The following is a 17554-nucleotide window of genomic DNA, read 5'->3' on the forward strand; positions in this document are numbered from 1 at the left end:
GGTCCAAACGGGCATGTACCGAACTGGGCAAACCACGGGCGACAGTAAAGCGCAACATTAAAACGAAACGCGTACATTCATTAACGGCGCCAGCCGCTCGAGGGTCGCGATAAATCTATTTTAACGGGTAATACTGGGCGTTCGGTTCGCGCGTTCCGATTCCGATTCGGTCCAAAACGGAACGCGGCCGAACCGTTGCGAGAAATCCGACTCAAGGCTCTGTTTCCGATTAAGCGGAATTAAATGGGAATCGAGGCGGACAACGAAACATAGCTGGCCACGAGAACGGTCCTCCGTTAGGAGTAGAGAGCCCTACTCCAAAAGCGGCGACGGAGATTCTATTATTGGCGCGCCCAGCAAGAACCGGTATGTCGTTTTACGTCCTTTTACGTGTCGCCCTGAAAGCATAGAGGACAAATTGTGGCGTGAATATCGCGAACGTCAAGGTAACCCGATGCGGCGCTTAGGAACACGAGATGCCCCGCCACCGTCACGGTCCGTCTGCCGGCGTTCGCCGAGGAATATGTAGTCTGTAATAGGATTAGATCGCGGTTACAATTCGGCAATCCTGAGGAACGTATCGAAACTAGAGATGGCGTGCAAAATCACTAACAGTGATTTATCACAGTGATCGCCGAATCACGATCACGGTCGTGATTTAACTTCGTTCACGACCGTGATTACGATATTTTTATCTTGAATGAATTTGCTCACTGCGATCGTAAGTCCTTGATGTTTAAACAGAAAAAAAAGGTGTTCCATATGATTTTACGATGAATTACATTATTATTTGTGTTCTGAAAAATCAGTAGAAAAAACAAGAAATTCTGAAAGAATGATTTGCTAGGTAACCTGTAGATTATCATTTATAATCATTAATTTATTCATTATTCTTCCTTGTTTCTAATTATTCCTTCATAGAACATTTATTATACAAGAATATGATAGATTCAAATGTTCAGTTTCGAAATAATTCACTGTTGCCACTGTAGGTCGCTGTAAATGCGTTTTCCATTTTTGAAAGCATTCCTTTCATCGATTTTGGAAATCGAAGGCCTACCCGATCTTTCATCACCTGCCTTCGTTAAAGCACCTAAACTATTCAACACGCGCAATTTGAATGAGAGTACCTTCTCAAAAGGACGTCGAAGTATTTCTGTCGCGTTGTCATCAAGTTTAGAACAAAATTTTATACAGATGCGTCGGCCTTAGAGTAGTTTTATTTCGAAAATGGCGTAGACAAAGATGATCGAACTTTAAAAATCATTTAACAGTCTCGAGAGAAAATTACACCGATAGTCAATACGATAAATACACCAGATAATGTCTTTTAGTTATTATTTTTCCTTTCCACTTACTAACTATGTATAACATTATAATGGTAGTTTAAATACTTTTATCAAATCTTCTTTGTTACTTTTAATTTCAATAATTCAATCCTTCAATACAGTATAAAGTAGATCAAAGAAGTAAAATCTTGGATTACATTTCTAAAAAAGATCGGTCGTCTACCCTAAGAATTAATACAGTAGTGCCTCGAAAACCTCTCGCCTTTCATATTCCTCCTGATTCTATTTGCAGTGGACATTGCGCGACTGATGATCTATCGAACCGCTGCTCTCAGTATTTCAAACATATTGTCCAATAATATATTAGTGCAACGTAAACATTTTCTTATTTATCGTTACTAGTTTTCCTAATGATAACAATATAAAGAAACATTACAAAAATACTATCAAATTTCAGTTATTTCAAGTAAACAGTGTTTTAAAGAAAATATCGCGGACAAAAATTTATAATTGACCTACTATACCTACATATAATACTTGTTATAAATATTGACAAATGAGAATTTCAGAAGAAGTCCCTGGAAATAATCCCATCTATGTAATAGGAAATTACACGTAACGAGGAAATCGCGTACCGATTACCGATTATTTTCTAAAAACCAGAATCAGAGGAAAATTTATTTTTTTATTAAGAAATTTAATTAGAACACGCAGTTACACTTGTCAGATACATACATAATTCCAAAAGCATAGAATACATACATATACACTAGAGTGCAATAAATATATGTTCAAAATGCACGTGTCCGTCTACAACACATAATAATTCTACATACGAAAAGACAGAGATTCTGAAGAACGAGACTGAAAGTAGAACTTCATAAAGACCAAGTCACGTCGAGATCACTTTACAGGCAATCTTCTCGAAAATTTATCCACGGTTCTATTATTAATGAAAACAAAATAATGTTTCCGTTTAAATTTAGCTCGCCAGAGACCAACTGCCAGATCAATAAAACAAGAGTCTGCTCCCCCGAAAAACTATATTACGAAATATCCCATTCGATATTATTATATTCTTCTTTACTTCCCAAGTCTCTTTTACGCATAGATCATACAACACATTGTTACCAACAATTGACTGATTATAACTGAATTGTATACCGAAGGGTTATATATCTGTATATCACTAAATAAAGGAATAAATATTCACCCATACGAAGCCACAAGAGAACATCTTCACACGGAATAATTCTAGCTCGAATATAACACGTTTCACATCGAGCGATAGAGAGAGAGAAAAAACGAACATGTGAGAGATGTAGGAAAATACGCGACGAGTTCTCTAGTGTAGGTTACGTAAGAACGAGGACGGTCCTCGAAATAGTGCTTTTAATATATTTATTTATACTCACGAGAAAGTTCGTGGGTTCGCGCGGTTTCCCCGAACACACAAACCGTCCACCGGTTTTCTAGCATCGCGTAATATTACGTACGAAATCATTCCAGCTTCTTGGTAGGCGCGACGGTGTCGTGTCGCGGCGACGTATCAATTAAAATTAAATTTCTGACTCACAATGTCCGTTTGAAATTCTGCACCGTGCGCCGGCGCTCCTCTCCGAGTTTGCCAAAACACGGTGACCTTGCTTGCCATTACCCCTCTCGCCTTGCTCGGTCGCGTGAGGTTATGAATGGTAGGCTAACCCGTCGTGTAAGGCAATGGCCGGTATGCATTAGGTCGTATAACACATGGAAATGTCCGTTTTGAACGCTTTCGATTCTTCAACTGAATTCTACCGAGAAATGTACGGTTTACCTGGTGGTTATAGTTTACATAAACTTTAATGCAGGGACTTAAACCGGTATTATGCCATCGAAGCTATACCGAAACCGATATATTACCGAAAACCGAAATAAATACCGGTATTTTTTCAGTTTACCGGTATTATACCGGTATTTTACGTTTCGGTAGAAGTCCCTGCTTTAATGTCGATCTAGGGTAGACGTCCCAATTATTGCCACCTATTAAGATTGTGGCGTAACTTCGTTCAATTATTTTACATACGTGTCGTTTAACCTAAAAATCATCTCAGTTCGGAACAGCTCTTTCATTAAAAAAAATAGTTTTATGTATTAAATGCGAAGAATTAATTAGTAAGCAATTGAAATCTGCAAGCAATCCTAATGTCCCTATAACTGTCACCTCAAAAATTAAAGGAATTGTTATGTAGTTTAACAATTCATTTTGTACAATAGACATAGATTCAATAGTAAAATTGCAGCCCTTTATTTAGGATGATTTCACCGTAACTTCCTACTTACGTGGTTGCATTTTCATTTTTCAACATTAATTTTTAAATACGAGGTAAATACAAGTACATGTATTTCTTTAATTTTAAGAAACTGTTAAACTGATACTAACATGATAGTAAATAATTTGCTGGTCTATTTTATTGTGTTGCATTCCGTCGTGCAATCAGAATCTTTTTTTTTAAAGAAATGTAAACTATCTAGAAGATAGAAGAAAAAATATATAGGTAACTAAATAAATGTCTTAAGAATGCAAATTAATTTCGACGACAATATTACTGGGACAGTTTGTTTCTCGTAGAATCCACTAATATTGATTTACGTTCTTCGACCCTTCTTAAACTTCAGTCCGTAGTATGTTTGAAGTACTGAAGCACTGTTTGCGCTTGAGAAACATCCGAAGTGTCGAAGACTAATGCTAAGAAACATCCGAAGTGCGGAAGGCTAAACGCCAAAGAACTGTAGAGCGTCTTCAAACACAGAATATCATTTCTTTGTCTCTAAATAAAAAATTTAAATAATCGATTTGTTAAAAAGAATATAACGAGACAACAAATAAAATTATTGCTATTTGTTTAAATAAAGACAAATAATGAGTTGAATACGCAGTTTGTTCTTTGAAGTGGGTACACTACAGTTCTGGTAAATACAATTTGCGTTACATCTTACAATATTCTATCCTACAATTTTCTTTTTGGACAAATTACAAGTCAATTTAATACAAAGAATAGCTCTAATCAAGATAAAATTGGATCCATCGTTAGAAATCCAATTATGACACGTACATGTTCAATAGTACACAGGTGTTCCTTCCTAATGTATGTATCTATTCAAGTTACCGTCGAATAAAAATAACGCCCGAAAATATTAATAATACACAACACAATGATGAATTTCATTCCTATTTTTCTAATAAAATGAATTACAATTCCCACGAAAATACGTGGAAACGCAGTATACATATATTTCCCCAAAAGAAATTTCTCATCACCCTTTCATCAAATGAAGTCACCTCTTCCATAAACTTCATGTCAAGTATGAAGAATTAGTACAGTGCCAAAGTGTTGAAACTGTAGTCACCTCTTCGATATTAATAGAAACAGTCCAACACATAAAATGAACACCACGTTTAAACCGACTTTCTTGTCGAAAATGTTATTGTACGTTTTGAACTGACGTATTTCATCATGAACCGTGTCGAATTATTTCTAAAGTTCGGGAACGTCATGTTTATTCTGGGATTAAATTTCGAACCGTATCGTTGCACCTTCGAGGAATCGTACTGTCGCGACGGTACATATGTACCTATGTATTGAAAAGTAAATTTAGCAAAAAATAAATACGTCGCGCACGAATCTGCGAAAGTATCGAGAAAACCAGCTGGATGCAAGAGTGGATGAAAATTATAATAACTACTGAATAAACTGGCCGCGACGATAAGGAGCCGTAGTACAAGTGTGACAACGATTTGCGTAACGACACCGTCGTCTGCCCGATAATAATCGATTTATCGGAGTGAATTATTAACAGCTCCGCAATACATATCCCACCGAACACACTGGCGACCGCGAAGAAAACAGATAAAGAGACACAACACACACACACGCGCGCCCGTCTGTGTCTCGCGAGGCGTTGCGAAAACAAGGCGCCACCACCGAGCGCGAAACGCGCGATTCACCTTCGATAAGTGTCGACGAACGCCGCCGCTACGGACCGCGTTTTCTGCGTGGCTATAAAATGCCCCGACGATAATGTTTACGATAGAAAATCGTATTCGGTTCCCGCGGACACGTCCATAAAACAGTCGCGAAAGTGCAAAAACTTAAGCGGCCAAAGGCGCCCGATCCCCACGTGGCAATGATAAATAATTTAATATCCTTGGCAAACCAGTTTCGTCATTCATACCGACGAATTTCAAGTGTCTGTATATTCGCAAACTCCCGGTATACGTGAAAAAATTGTTTAATGTAGTTTCGCGTGAAAATAACAGTTGACGAAAGAAAAAAAAACAAATAAACACACATGAAACTTAATGAATTCAAGGGTCGCACAAAAAGGCAATAGTTTCACATTTTAGTTTCGTTGAAATTTACTAAAACGTAAAAGTAAATATTGAATCTTAAACATTAAAGTTATTTAAAAAAATGTTGAAATAACTTGAGTATTTTGAATTTATGTATTCAATTATAACAATGTAGCCAATTTAATGGGAAATACGTATTAATTAACGTGCAACATTGAAGTAATTAATTTTCTACTTCACGGTGCAATTATAAATACACATTCCTTAGTTATTCTACTTTTGCACGATTCGAATTACTTTACTTTCCCACGTGTTATTTTTTAATTACATGCAACCCTATAAATTTAATGCTTCCTACGTGCTCAGTAGTGTAATGTATTAGTCATCATTTATTTCATTTTCACATCATATACATCTTCAGGCGCGTATTGAATTGCATCTCTACATTAACAATTTAACGTAATGCGTCTAATAATAAGTCCCCGATGTTCCTTAATTACGGTTCTGGCAAGATATACTTAAAAGTAATTGATGTATGGAACCATCCCGGGGTTACACCATTATAACTACGATTCAGTACAGATCACATCAGACAGCAACCGTTATCCTCTACAAATTAACAATCTTCTTCAACATTAAAATACTTAATTATAAGAACGTTTGCAAATTTATATTTTCAATACTACAACAATTATCTCAATACGCGTTGGCGTATTAGCGTTACCACTACTGCTGCTCGACCGACCAAAAGCTACTTACTCCAATCTCCAATACTGTCTAACAAGTTTGACAGTTCCAATTTTTCAATATTCTAATAGAGATAAAAAAAAAGTTACTCTAAACGCCTACAAAGTTCATTATCAATAGAATCGCGCATTCACGTCCCATTGCCTCCAAAAAAAAATGACCAACCCCTTTCCCAGACGCATTCCTCCATTTTCCAGCGAAAACGGCCAACGGACCCAGCCACAATCTTGATTTCAGGGCAGGCGGGTAGTAGACAATAGATCCGACAAAAATACCATCGAGTCGCTTCCTGAAAACTACCTGTGGATACGAGTCTCGTTCGGCCCACTATCCCCCTTCGTCATTTCCGAGAAACATGCTCTATTCTCGGGCCCTAAATGCCGTGAGAGGAGGAAAACGTCATGAGGCGAAACCTAAAACGCCAACCAGCCGAGATTCGGCGCGCGTAATCGTGTGGACGCGCCGGTACTGGCCGGCGAACGGTCGAGGGAGAAGCCGGTGGTGCGCTGGTGCGCGGCGACGGCGACAGCGTTCCGTGTGGTGTTCAGTTCGGCTCGGTTCGGTCAGCTCGTCGGCTAATGCCGACTGGCCTCGACAATTAGCTGGCGCCAGCAATGACACGCAGCGGCGCCGGGCCGTAACCCCCTCTCCCCAACCGCTCCGCCGATCTCTTCCCCTTCCCGTTTGACGTCCTCTCCCGCCAGGGACGCTCGGCAATGCCGTCTCTCCCGCACCAATGTGCCTCTCCGCTGCTCCACTAGCCAGCCGTCCCCCGCCCCCTCAACGTAACCACACATGTCCACGGCGCCCCGTACTCCGCCGCCACCTCACCCCTCGACCAAGTCCTGCCATTTCCACTCCCGTAACATTCGGCTCGATCTTTTCTTCTCTCTCTCTTTCTATATCATCCTGTCTATCTGGTTCCCTGTCTCCCTCTGGCGCGCCTCTCCCTTCCATTTCGCCGCCGCTACTCCACCGTCTCTTGCTCTCTTTCCATCTCCTTGGCAGGCTGCGACTCGCCCAATATAAGCTTTATTTTTAGATTCATTTCCTTCTGGCCATAACTTTGATTGTGCGGCTATTGGTAAATGTGCCGGTCGCCGGTGCCCCCCCTGCCCCCGGATGGACTCTGTCTGGTCCCGACACGACGGTCGTTTCTTCGTGTTTCTTTCCTCCACCCTTGCTTTCGGTCTTCTTTTGTCTCTCTTTTCCACGCATGCTACTCTCAAATCCCCCCCGCCGCTCGATTCTCGCGACAACGACGACTACGGACGACGACAACGATTGCGGCGACGTCCATCCGCCGCGCTCTCGCTCTGTTGACTCTCTTTCTTGACGCGTCGTCTATTCAGTCGATCCACGGATGCGACATTCTTCTCGCGTTATTTCTCATTCTCTTTCCTCAAATGCGTTGCCGGCTCCTCTCTGCGTGCATGTGCGCGCACGATGGCGCGGACCAGCCCCGGCGCTATTATTAGACGTGGAAACCTCAGCGTGGAATTCGAAGGATCTCCCTATTTTCCTATATGGTGATTCTCTCGGAGTCACCGCGAGTTCTCCGAATCTGGTCCCTGTGGTCTCCGTAACTGCACGCTCCCGCGGACCCCATTGAAGGAACGCAGCTTTGGGGGTTATTCGGAGCCCACATCGGGCGGATGGTAACTGGGGTTTCTAATTGCGTGTGCGTAGCTGCATCTATTATACCAATCTGTATAAAATTCTGATTGAATGTCTAATAATGTCTGATAAGGATAGAATTTTAGATAAGTAGATGATATATACAAAACTTTGAGATAAATGCAGCGAGACACACGATTAATCTGATTACCCCCTCGAATACAAATCATTGCTAGTGCATAGGCAATATAGTTAAGATGAATCAAGTTGCTACTAGCGCTAATGATGATGTATTAATTCCATCAAGTCACGTAACTGGTGTTTTACTGTATCGTAATTACACACTATCGTATGCAACGATGGTGCCAAGCTATAGAAACGTGTAGTGTGTACTCAATGAAATAAACAAAAGTCATTAATTTGAAAAAATTAAAGTTACACTAGTATTTTCAAATCCTCCATATAATAGAAATTTTTCTTCCGTATTTTTTCTTTACTTAATTATTTATTTTTCCTAGAAAAAAACTTCGTACCGTCACGTACCGATTCTCACGATCAGCTTGCTCAGTTTTTCCCACAGCGTAAATCAGAATCTCTGATTCGAAATCGAACACGTCTTCGCCTTGCTATCCCCGAAGACATGATCCATGAACGTTAGCTACGTCTCGTTTTTGCACGACCTGTACACGCCACTCAAGTTGGGCAGCATTGGGTTAAATGATCGTCGGAGTTACGTAAAGACGCGTTTTGCTGGCGCCTCTCATTTGCTCCCTCTCTTTTCCTCCCCTTCCGTCGATAGGACGCGACAGTTTTTTGTGGTTGAATGCATGTCGCCAAGTGGACAGTCTGAGACGGTGCGGAGGCACAGACTATGTCGCGAAACCCGAGGTAATTGATAAGTTTTTTATGGGTATTTTACGATTGAGACTAATGCACGAATCCGATGTAAACGTACGGTTCGTTTTTTTGCAATTAATTTATCGGAACGAAAGCTTTATCTAACGCTATATCGTTATGTTATACTTATCTCCAACGAAGTTATTGAAATATTATTAATTACGAAAATTAACGGGTGGACTCAATTTATCAACGGTAAAATATTTATCAAATTTAAGTAGCAACATTGATAGTCATAAATGATAGTACATATTCTACCCATCAGAATTAAACGAAACAGTGGAAAACAGGCAGTCACAACAATTTTGAGGTGATTATTAAATTTTCATAGCCGTAAATTTGTCAACGTTATACATTTAGTAGAAAAAATTAATCTATTGTGAGAAATAAATCCAAAACAAAACTAAAAAGAAAACATGTTTTTTCATCAAGAGAAACTATGAACACGCTTAGACTACCATTTACAATTTTCTATTAGTCTTTTATTTTTTAACAGTTAAATAATAAACTTGATTTACAAAAACTTTTCAGATTTCGTAAAGCATGAAAATAAGGGACGGAAAGGAAATTTCTATGTTGCTAGGTTTCGAAATTAGTCAACAAGGACGAACCTTTCCCTGAATAAGGGTATCATAAATCTTGGGAAGAAAGTGGTTGAAATAGAAACGACGGGTCTGGGCACCCTTTGATTTGAAAGATAATTGTAACCTGCTACGGGTTTTCTATGGAACACCATTCGAAGCTGTAAAATGTGTCGCCGTCGTGATCGAACAATAGATACAACCTACCTGCTACCCGACTATACCAACTCAAAAGGAAAGAACCTACCCAGTATATTTCAACCCTAATTTGACAACTCTATTGTTACACTACATTTTCCTCCTCGATTTCCCTCGCGTGTTCTCAATTACGTTATAACTAATCTCAAAGTTTGATTCTTGTGGTCATATAAATCAGGAATTCGATAAAAATGTTAATACTATACTCCCTCTCTATAAGCACATCATTGGGGACTATGGATGCAATTATAGAGAGCAGTGGACATGTTTTTGCAATCATTCGCAATCTTGGTCTCTCACGTTTGTTAATCACTACATTTTTCTTTCTCGTTATTAATCATCAATCCTTCCGATATAGTAGTTGACAGTGCGCGATTATAGAAGGCCACTATTGTCCAGACATTAAATACACAATTCCACTTTTACACGTGATTTAATCGATTTTTTGGCTTAATCATCAATCATTCTGTCGAATTTACGACTACTTGTAACTGTTAAAAATCTCTGTCATAGACAAAAGAATTTCATACAAATTTTTGTATACAAAAATTTTAATGTACATTTCCAACTGTATTTATTAACAAATAATTACACTTTTATCAGTTGTATCATTGTTTCGAACCCACCTTGTAAATACACAATTTCCTACGCGAATGGTCAAACTGAATATTCAACAAGTATCCTCTATGAATATACAATAGGTACAGTAGAACTTCACTTATCTGAACCCGTCGGGGGGCAAAACAGTTCATATAATAGGAGTTCACTGATTTTCCCCCATCTATGATTTTTTGTTCACATAATCGGAGTTAGTTGGAATAAATGGATTCCGTCATACACTTGCTTTTTCTTCTACTTATAGTAATATTCCAAGCCTCATAACTTTAGAAATACAGTAAATCATCGATGAGTCTTCGAAGGCTCCTCGGCTCTAAACATTAAATATTTCATAAACTAAGGGCCATATGCAAAACCTCATTAAGAAGTCAGCGTTACACTCGGGCACCTCTTCATGTCAGTGCCGAGGAGCCTTCAAACACTCATCGATGATTTACTATAAATATGTAACAACAATAACGTCGTAATGCTTAGCGAATCAATTCTAATAACGATGATGTAATTTTTTTTAATGTATCGATCTATCGTTTCCATTCTAGGAGCTGAGCAAGAGTTCAGTGAATCTCCTAGAAAAATTTCCTTGGCATAAATGACGTTCGACTGTATAACCTTCACTCCTGACAACTGGTGAAATCTTCTCCAATCATTTAAAACCCTAATTTCCTACACACTATAATTTTATGGTCTACTGGTCAACAGACCTCGCGTAGTACTAGTATTAGCAGCCTACTACACTTATGATGGCTCACGCAAATTTTTAATAATTGTAAAGTTAGTTGAAAATATAACAGAACATTCTTAAAAGCTTCAACTTTCGATTGCGACCAAAAAATCGCAAGTTCAACGATAAAATTATTGAAAAAGAAACGTTATAAACATTTCTTTTTAACACCGGCCTTATGGAACTGTAGTTGATACTGAGAAGTTAATCACTTCTTATTTAATTGCAAAAAATAACATTTTCATAAAAAATTAGGTGATTATAGATCCTTTTACGGAGATTATGATGGCACCGAAAAAATATATGTTAACGGTCAAATAAAACTAAAAATTAAGATCAAAGTATGTAAACTTAGGTTTCAATGCATTTGGTAATATCTTCTCCGCATGTCTGCTATGAGCGTCAACGTCATTTGTTTTCCTTTGGTTTGTTCGACGAACTTTCCATTTTTTTCTTAAAAGTTACAAAAAAAAACATTAAATTTTGTTTACAATAAGAAAAGAAATTTTTGTTTTCTTTTCCACTTATTTGTACATTCTTTTTTCCATTTCATTATTTCGATGTAGTTCGAAATATTAATCATTCAAATTAAACTGGTAAAATTGATAAAAGTATAAAGCGCCATATGGAGCCCCAGCTAGATACGACACCAAACGCCGTGAGCTACCTTAATTCCTAATTCCCTGTAGCAAACGAAAATGTCCGGTTTCATCTGAATTTATTGCCGTAACGTTTGGTGTACTGCTACCGTAAAGTGATCAACAACGTTCACACGTATCGATACCATTCGTTATTCCGCTCTGGTTTCTTTTTGTTGCACAAACAGAGCGTGGCGTTCGCCCTGTTGGACGAGTGCGGGCCGCATTGGAAAAACGCGATTCGCCAACTTTATTCAGTTCACGGACGCGTGTACCGGCCATTTACCTAGGTGCCTGACACCAGCTGGACACCGGCTAATCCTCCTAGCTATCGGTAATAAATTACGGTTTTACAGTGACCCGAGAAGTCTTCAGGCTCGTTAGCCGTGGTGCGTGCAGGTGACGGTTAGCATTTCGTTGGGCGGCTCTCTCGGCGCTGCCGTTACAATACCCCCGCCTTTCACGTCCGTTAAATTATTCCCTCGCCACCGAATCGACGTTGGAGGTTCGACACCTCGAGGAGTAAACGACCGATGTGTGTATACGTGCGATTTAACCGAACCTACATCCACCCCCTCCACTTTCCCGTGCCCCCCTATATGTGTATAGGTATACACTCCGTGTCCCACGTGTTTCTCGGATTCTGCGTACACAGTTTCGGTCTACCTGGCCTGCAACCGAGATTTTATTCACCACCAGGGCGACAATTTACGATGTAATCGGGAACAGTCCCCACATCGGAGACAATAACGTATCGATGTTTTATGTACCTCTGTTTTACTTTATTGAAATTCGATATTTATGATGGTATCCACGCGATAATTTACATGTCGATGACTTTATGGATCTGTTACCGCCGGGGAATTTACGACGACACCTGACGCCTTCCAAGAGTCATCTTCGACTATGATCCCCAGTCTGTTTCAGGTGTATTACATACACTCGCTCGAAAGTTTCGACAGTTGTTTTGAAAGTTTCGCGCACCCGTTTGGACTACTTCGAGAGTTTGGAAGAATTTCAAATACTTGGGATTGATATATAAGTTGGGTTTATTTACATTTATAGACTCGTCGCTGTCTTTGAAGTTAACGGGACCAAGCAATTCTGGATGTATCATTAGAGTTGTAAGTGCACCAATATTTCTCTAAACTGGTGTATAAACAATATATTTTTAGCGAAGGTTCGAGCTATATTTTAGTTGGTATCTATGTTGAAGTTTTGTTGCAAAACAAACGGAATGTTTATGTTCGTCTATATTCTTGAGAAATAATAAACAAGACTGCGAACATTTATGTGAATTCCTCGATTTTATGAAATTTACAAGAACGGACTTGAAACGTAAACTTTTCGCATCTATTAAGAGTTCGATTAAATTAAGAATAAACTAGAATAATAAGCATGTCAAACTGTATTATTCAACTGTATCCAGTCTAATAATAAGCTTTTTTTTTTACAATTACATTTGCAGACTAATGAAACTATTTCTCTGTCTAATTTTAAGTTTAATAATGATTGTTTGCATAGAAAATTAAAGTATAATAATGTTTAATGCGCCTTTTTGTTATATAAAAAATTTGTATCATGATAAATTACTATAATAATTAGAGTACGAATTTTATGCATTTAGAATAGCTGTAACTAAGTGAAACTTATTAAAATGAGTGTTTTAATAAAAACTATCGCAACTTTATTTCCTTGCTTATTTAGTTAATTTATTCGTTAAGGTAATGAGCTTCTAATAAACTCCAGTGTTCATGAACTGATCCATGAAAATGTAAACTTCCACAAACATCCACAGTTCAATAAGAAATTAATTTGTCATCAATAACATACCAAGCTTAAAGAATGTTTTTTTCAAACGTATAACAGTATGCAGAAACAAATTAAATTTTCACGTGATCGAATTAAAATTTTTCCGCTACTTCCGCTTAGACACGTGAATTCCATCTAACATTCCATTACATAATTTATCGCGATATCAGTGGCACGAAATCAACTGATAGTCATTAAACGAAAAGTCAGGCTTTGCGTCTCGTTCTATCTAACGAAAGTTCCGCGGTTATTAATTCAATATGAAAAGATTGCAATGTTGCAAATTTTGAAGTCCGGAATGTATGCATCGATCTTGCATTCTGCCTCATTCCTGTTATTTCGTGTGTTCGTCGATCGTGCCTTATCTGTGCACGATATTTGCGCTGCCAAATACATGGTACGTTCGTTGAGATAAAAGTAAAATTGTAAGTAAAAATATACAGGGTGTCTCAGCTAACTTGATCACCTCGAATAATGGCTTAACGGTACACTTTATGAAAATTTTGAGGCGTGGAACCTAAATGGCATCAAGGGGCACATCTTATAAGGTATGTGCTTTTTCGTGGGTGGAGGCATTTCAGAGATTTCATGGCCATTTTGTTTTTTATTAACGGAATGCCCTATTGTTTGTACCATTGATCGATAGGGTATCAAATTCTGAGTAAAAACGTGTTGACCTTCATACGTCACAAACCTAATAGCTAACGAGATATTTGCAAAATAAATTTTAATACGTACTTACTATCTGGTAGCTATTGTATAATAGATTCAATACAGTGATTATTTTATAAATATTTCGTTAACTATTAGGTTAAGGACGAATGAAGGTCAACACATTCTTACTCAGAATTTGATACTCTATCGATCTATGGTACAAAGAATAGGTAATTCTGTTAACAAAAAATCAAGGTGACCTAGAAATCTCTGAAATGCTTCCACCCACAAGAAATCACGTATCTTATAAGATGTGCCCCTTGACGCCATTTAAGTTCCACGCCTCAAAATTTTCATAAAGTGTACCGTTAAGTCATTAATTTGGATTGATCAAGTTAGCTGAGACACCCTGTATAATAGAAGTTAATTATAAAATTAAATCGTACACAATTATTGTGAAAATAATAGTACGTGTTTATACTATTTACTACAATTCATTAAATGTCTAACTTTTCAGTAATACAAAAATAGTTCATTTATGCTCAGTTTCTGTTCTGGGCATATTTTCCAAAAGTTAAAATAAAGCCGAATTACCCTACTAAATGATGAACTTAGAAAAATTCCAAAACTGTACCCTAATTAACAGTAAAAGAATCTTTCCCTCTTGACATTTTTCATCTATAAAATGGTGTAACGATTCTAACCATTGCAGTTAAAACAATTTAGACTTTAAACTAACGAAGTTCTACCAATGAAACTAAATTTTGAACAATCTCCAGAATTTGCAATAATTTTCGTAAAACAATGTACTGCCTATATTAAATTTATATTATCAGATCAGGAATGCAGATAGATAATTTCTTCCAATCTACAGATTTAACCCACGTAGACTCATCGAATCGCTCTTACGGGATGAACCTAACTTGATTTAAAATCAAGGAAATTAGAACAAAACATACATCACCATCTCAACTCTTTCGAAAAATGTCTCTGTACATACATATTTCTGAAAACTGGAAACTTCCACTGAAATCGATCCGAACGATAGGTATACGAGGTTCACAGAACACAAAGGGGATACGTATAAAACCAAACGTGGCATAGTACTCACCGGGTTTGCAGAGCCGGCTCCAATGGTAAGGATTACAGCATATGTATACGGGGTCTTTAGCGGAATGACAGACAGGAAGTCTCTTGAGCTCGGACGGGTGAGCAAGATCTGGCCACCGCCAAATCTGGCAACAGAGCAGGTGAGGATCGATCGGAGCGTTGCCGAGCGAGCCCCGAATCGGTACTCTGCACCTTTCCGGCCTCATCTGCGAGGCGCACGAGTCCTCGGACCCAGAGTTCTGTTCGTCGTCGTCGTTCTCCAACGAGGACGAACGATGATGTCTACGATGATGCCGATGAAGGTAATGGTGAGGATGCCGGTGATTATAGTGGTTGTGATGATGGTTGTAGTTCAAACGATGAGGACGATAGTACTGTTGCTGTTGGTCCGAATCGTAGACATCCTGCTGATGCTGACGGGGCACAAGCACGCACGAGCCGAGATCGGCACCGAAGCTCTCCACGGCGGTGAGCAACATCTCTAGCTGATTTTCCTTGAGCGACTTGAGTAGGTCCTTGCACATTAATAAACGAACGGGATCCTCGTCATCGTCCTGGGTCGGATCACCGCGGCAACAACCTTGATGTAGTCTACTCGACGAGATACGGCCACCTACTCTCCCTCCACCGCCCCCACCTCGTCCTTCGCTACCGCCGCAGCCGCCGCCGGCTGCACCTCCTGACGACGCTTCACGCGCTCCTTTGGTTGTTTGGCCTGTCGTTGCCGTCACGTTGCTCGTGTCGTTGTCGGTGCCGCTCGTGTTTGCGCGATGAATACGTGACGAATCCTCTTGAGCTTCACACTCGGTTTCATGCTCTCCACGGACCTTGGCCTTTAGGAGACGTCTAGTGAGCGCCGTCCGTTTGCTCCAGAACATGAACATGAAACAGGATTTGCGGTACGCGCATTTGGGGGCCAGTACTTTTTAACGTAGCCGCGCGGAAAATGAGAAATATTCGGAATCAGTGCCGGACGCGGCACCGCGACACCACCGCGCATACACCGGGGCACACACAACTTTCCTTCGCTTCCCTTTTTCTCTCTTTACTCCGTGCAGCTTTTTTTTGCCTGGTTTCCTTCGCCACCTCTGTTGACGTTTTCTTCTTTTTTCTCGACCTTTCTCTCCCTCTCTCTCTCTCTCTCTCTCTCTCTCTCCTTCTCTCTCTTTCACCACTGAGACTACCGTCTCCTGTTCCTCTTTCGCCAACGCGGCGACGACTACCACGAAAAAACAGAACGCGAGAAGTATATACACCGCCGGTTATACACTGTGAAGAAAGAAACAAACACTGCTCCTGTGCCGACACGCATACGACCGAATGGAATCACAGACGAATGACGGTCCCCAACGGCTTCTGACGGGGCCAGCAGCACACGCGAGTATATTTATTTATGCTCTCCGTGTATCCCGTGCACTTTGGATCACGGTCCCGAAATACTGTGACAGTCCTCAGTGGGCAGAACCACGGCTCCGCTTCTCGCTAGAGGCCCGTGGAACGATCGTGGTTGAACACACGGTTCCCCTGCCTGGTGCCTCTTCCCTTTCTTTCTCGACGACGTGAATGTTTCACGAAATTGTGGTCTATTCGGCAAGCGACGGTGGATTAACGTAGAATAACGGGATATCTCTACCCTCGTGGTCTTCGTGCCAATAACTTTTTCGAACGCGTAAACGAGGCTAGGTCGAATACCGTCCGCCGACCTTGAACTCTTATTTACCTATGTGGCCACTGTACACACAAACTGGTCACCGGGCCGATTGGTTCAGGCCAACAGCGTGCGCGCGTTCCCGTCCGTTGATCCCCGTACAATAAGTGCACGACACAACACCGAATTTGTCGCGACAATCCTTCGATCTCAGTCGAGGTGCCTCTTCATCCTCGATATTTTCCTCGAACCGTTTTTCTTACTTCCGTGTCAGAACAGGATTTAAAGCGGTTCGATCGAATGAAACGGGATCGTGACACCGGTCAGAACGTTCCGAATCGACGACACTATTCTCCAGCGTCCCTGTCGTTACGCGACAAAAATTATACGATGATTTATTTGACGTCGAAAACGAGTGCAACGCATAATATAACAGTGAAAAGGCACGAGGGTTTTTCTCTCTATATTGCACGTCGACGACTGTTCACGGATGTCAGCTTTGGTTGTCCATGGACATGCACGGTGCAACGGTCGCCGGCGAGGTTACAGACGCGCACTAATAGTATCACGATACACACTTATCCGCTGGATGTATAGCTGGGCACGGATCGGTGGCGCTCACACACGGCACCGGTTCTTGACTTTTCTTCGCAACGTTGTATGTATATCGACAGCAACGGCGATGGTGCCT

The 17554-nt window shown here is 40.1% G+C and overlaps 1 protein-coding gene across 1 annotated transcript in view; it reads right to left on the reverse strand.

Annotated features, from left to right (window-relative positions):
- The window catches only part of LOC107194691 (mothers against decapentaplegic homolog 6), a 109297-nt gene extending 92122 nt beyond the window's left edge, over nt 1-17175 (reverse strand). The window contains exon 1 of the mRNA XM_015584354.1: nt 15217-17175. Coding sequence (XP_015439840.1) covers nt 15217-16099 — 883 coding nt within the window. The 5' untranslated portion in view covers nt 16100-17175. The remainder of the gene's footprint in view (nt 1-15216) is intronic.
- Between the last annotated feature and the right edge of the window lie 379 nt (nt 17176-17554).

Source organism: Dufourea novaeangliae, unplaced genomic scaffold (assembly GCF_001272555.1).
Source record: "Dufourea novaeangliae isolate 0120121106 unplaced genomic scaffold, ASM127255v1 scaffold12, whole genome shotgun sequence".
In the NCBI taxonomy this organism is placed as follows: Eukaryota; Metazoa; Arthropoda; class Insecta; order Hymenoptera; family Halictidae; genus Dufourea; species Dufourea novaeangliae.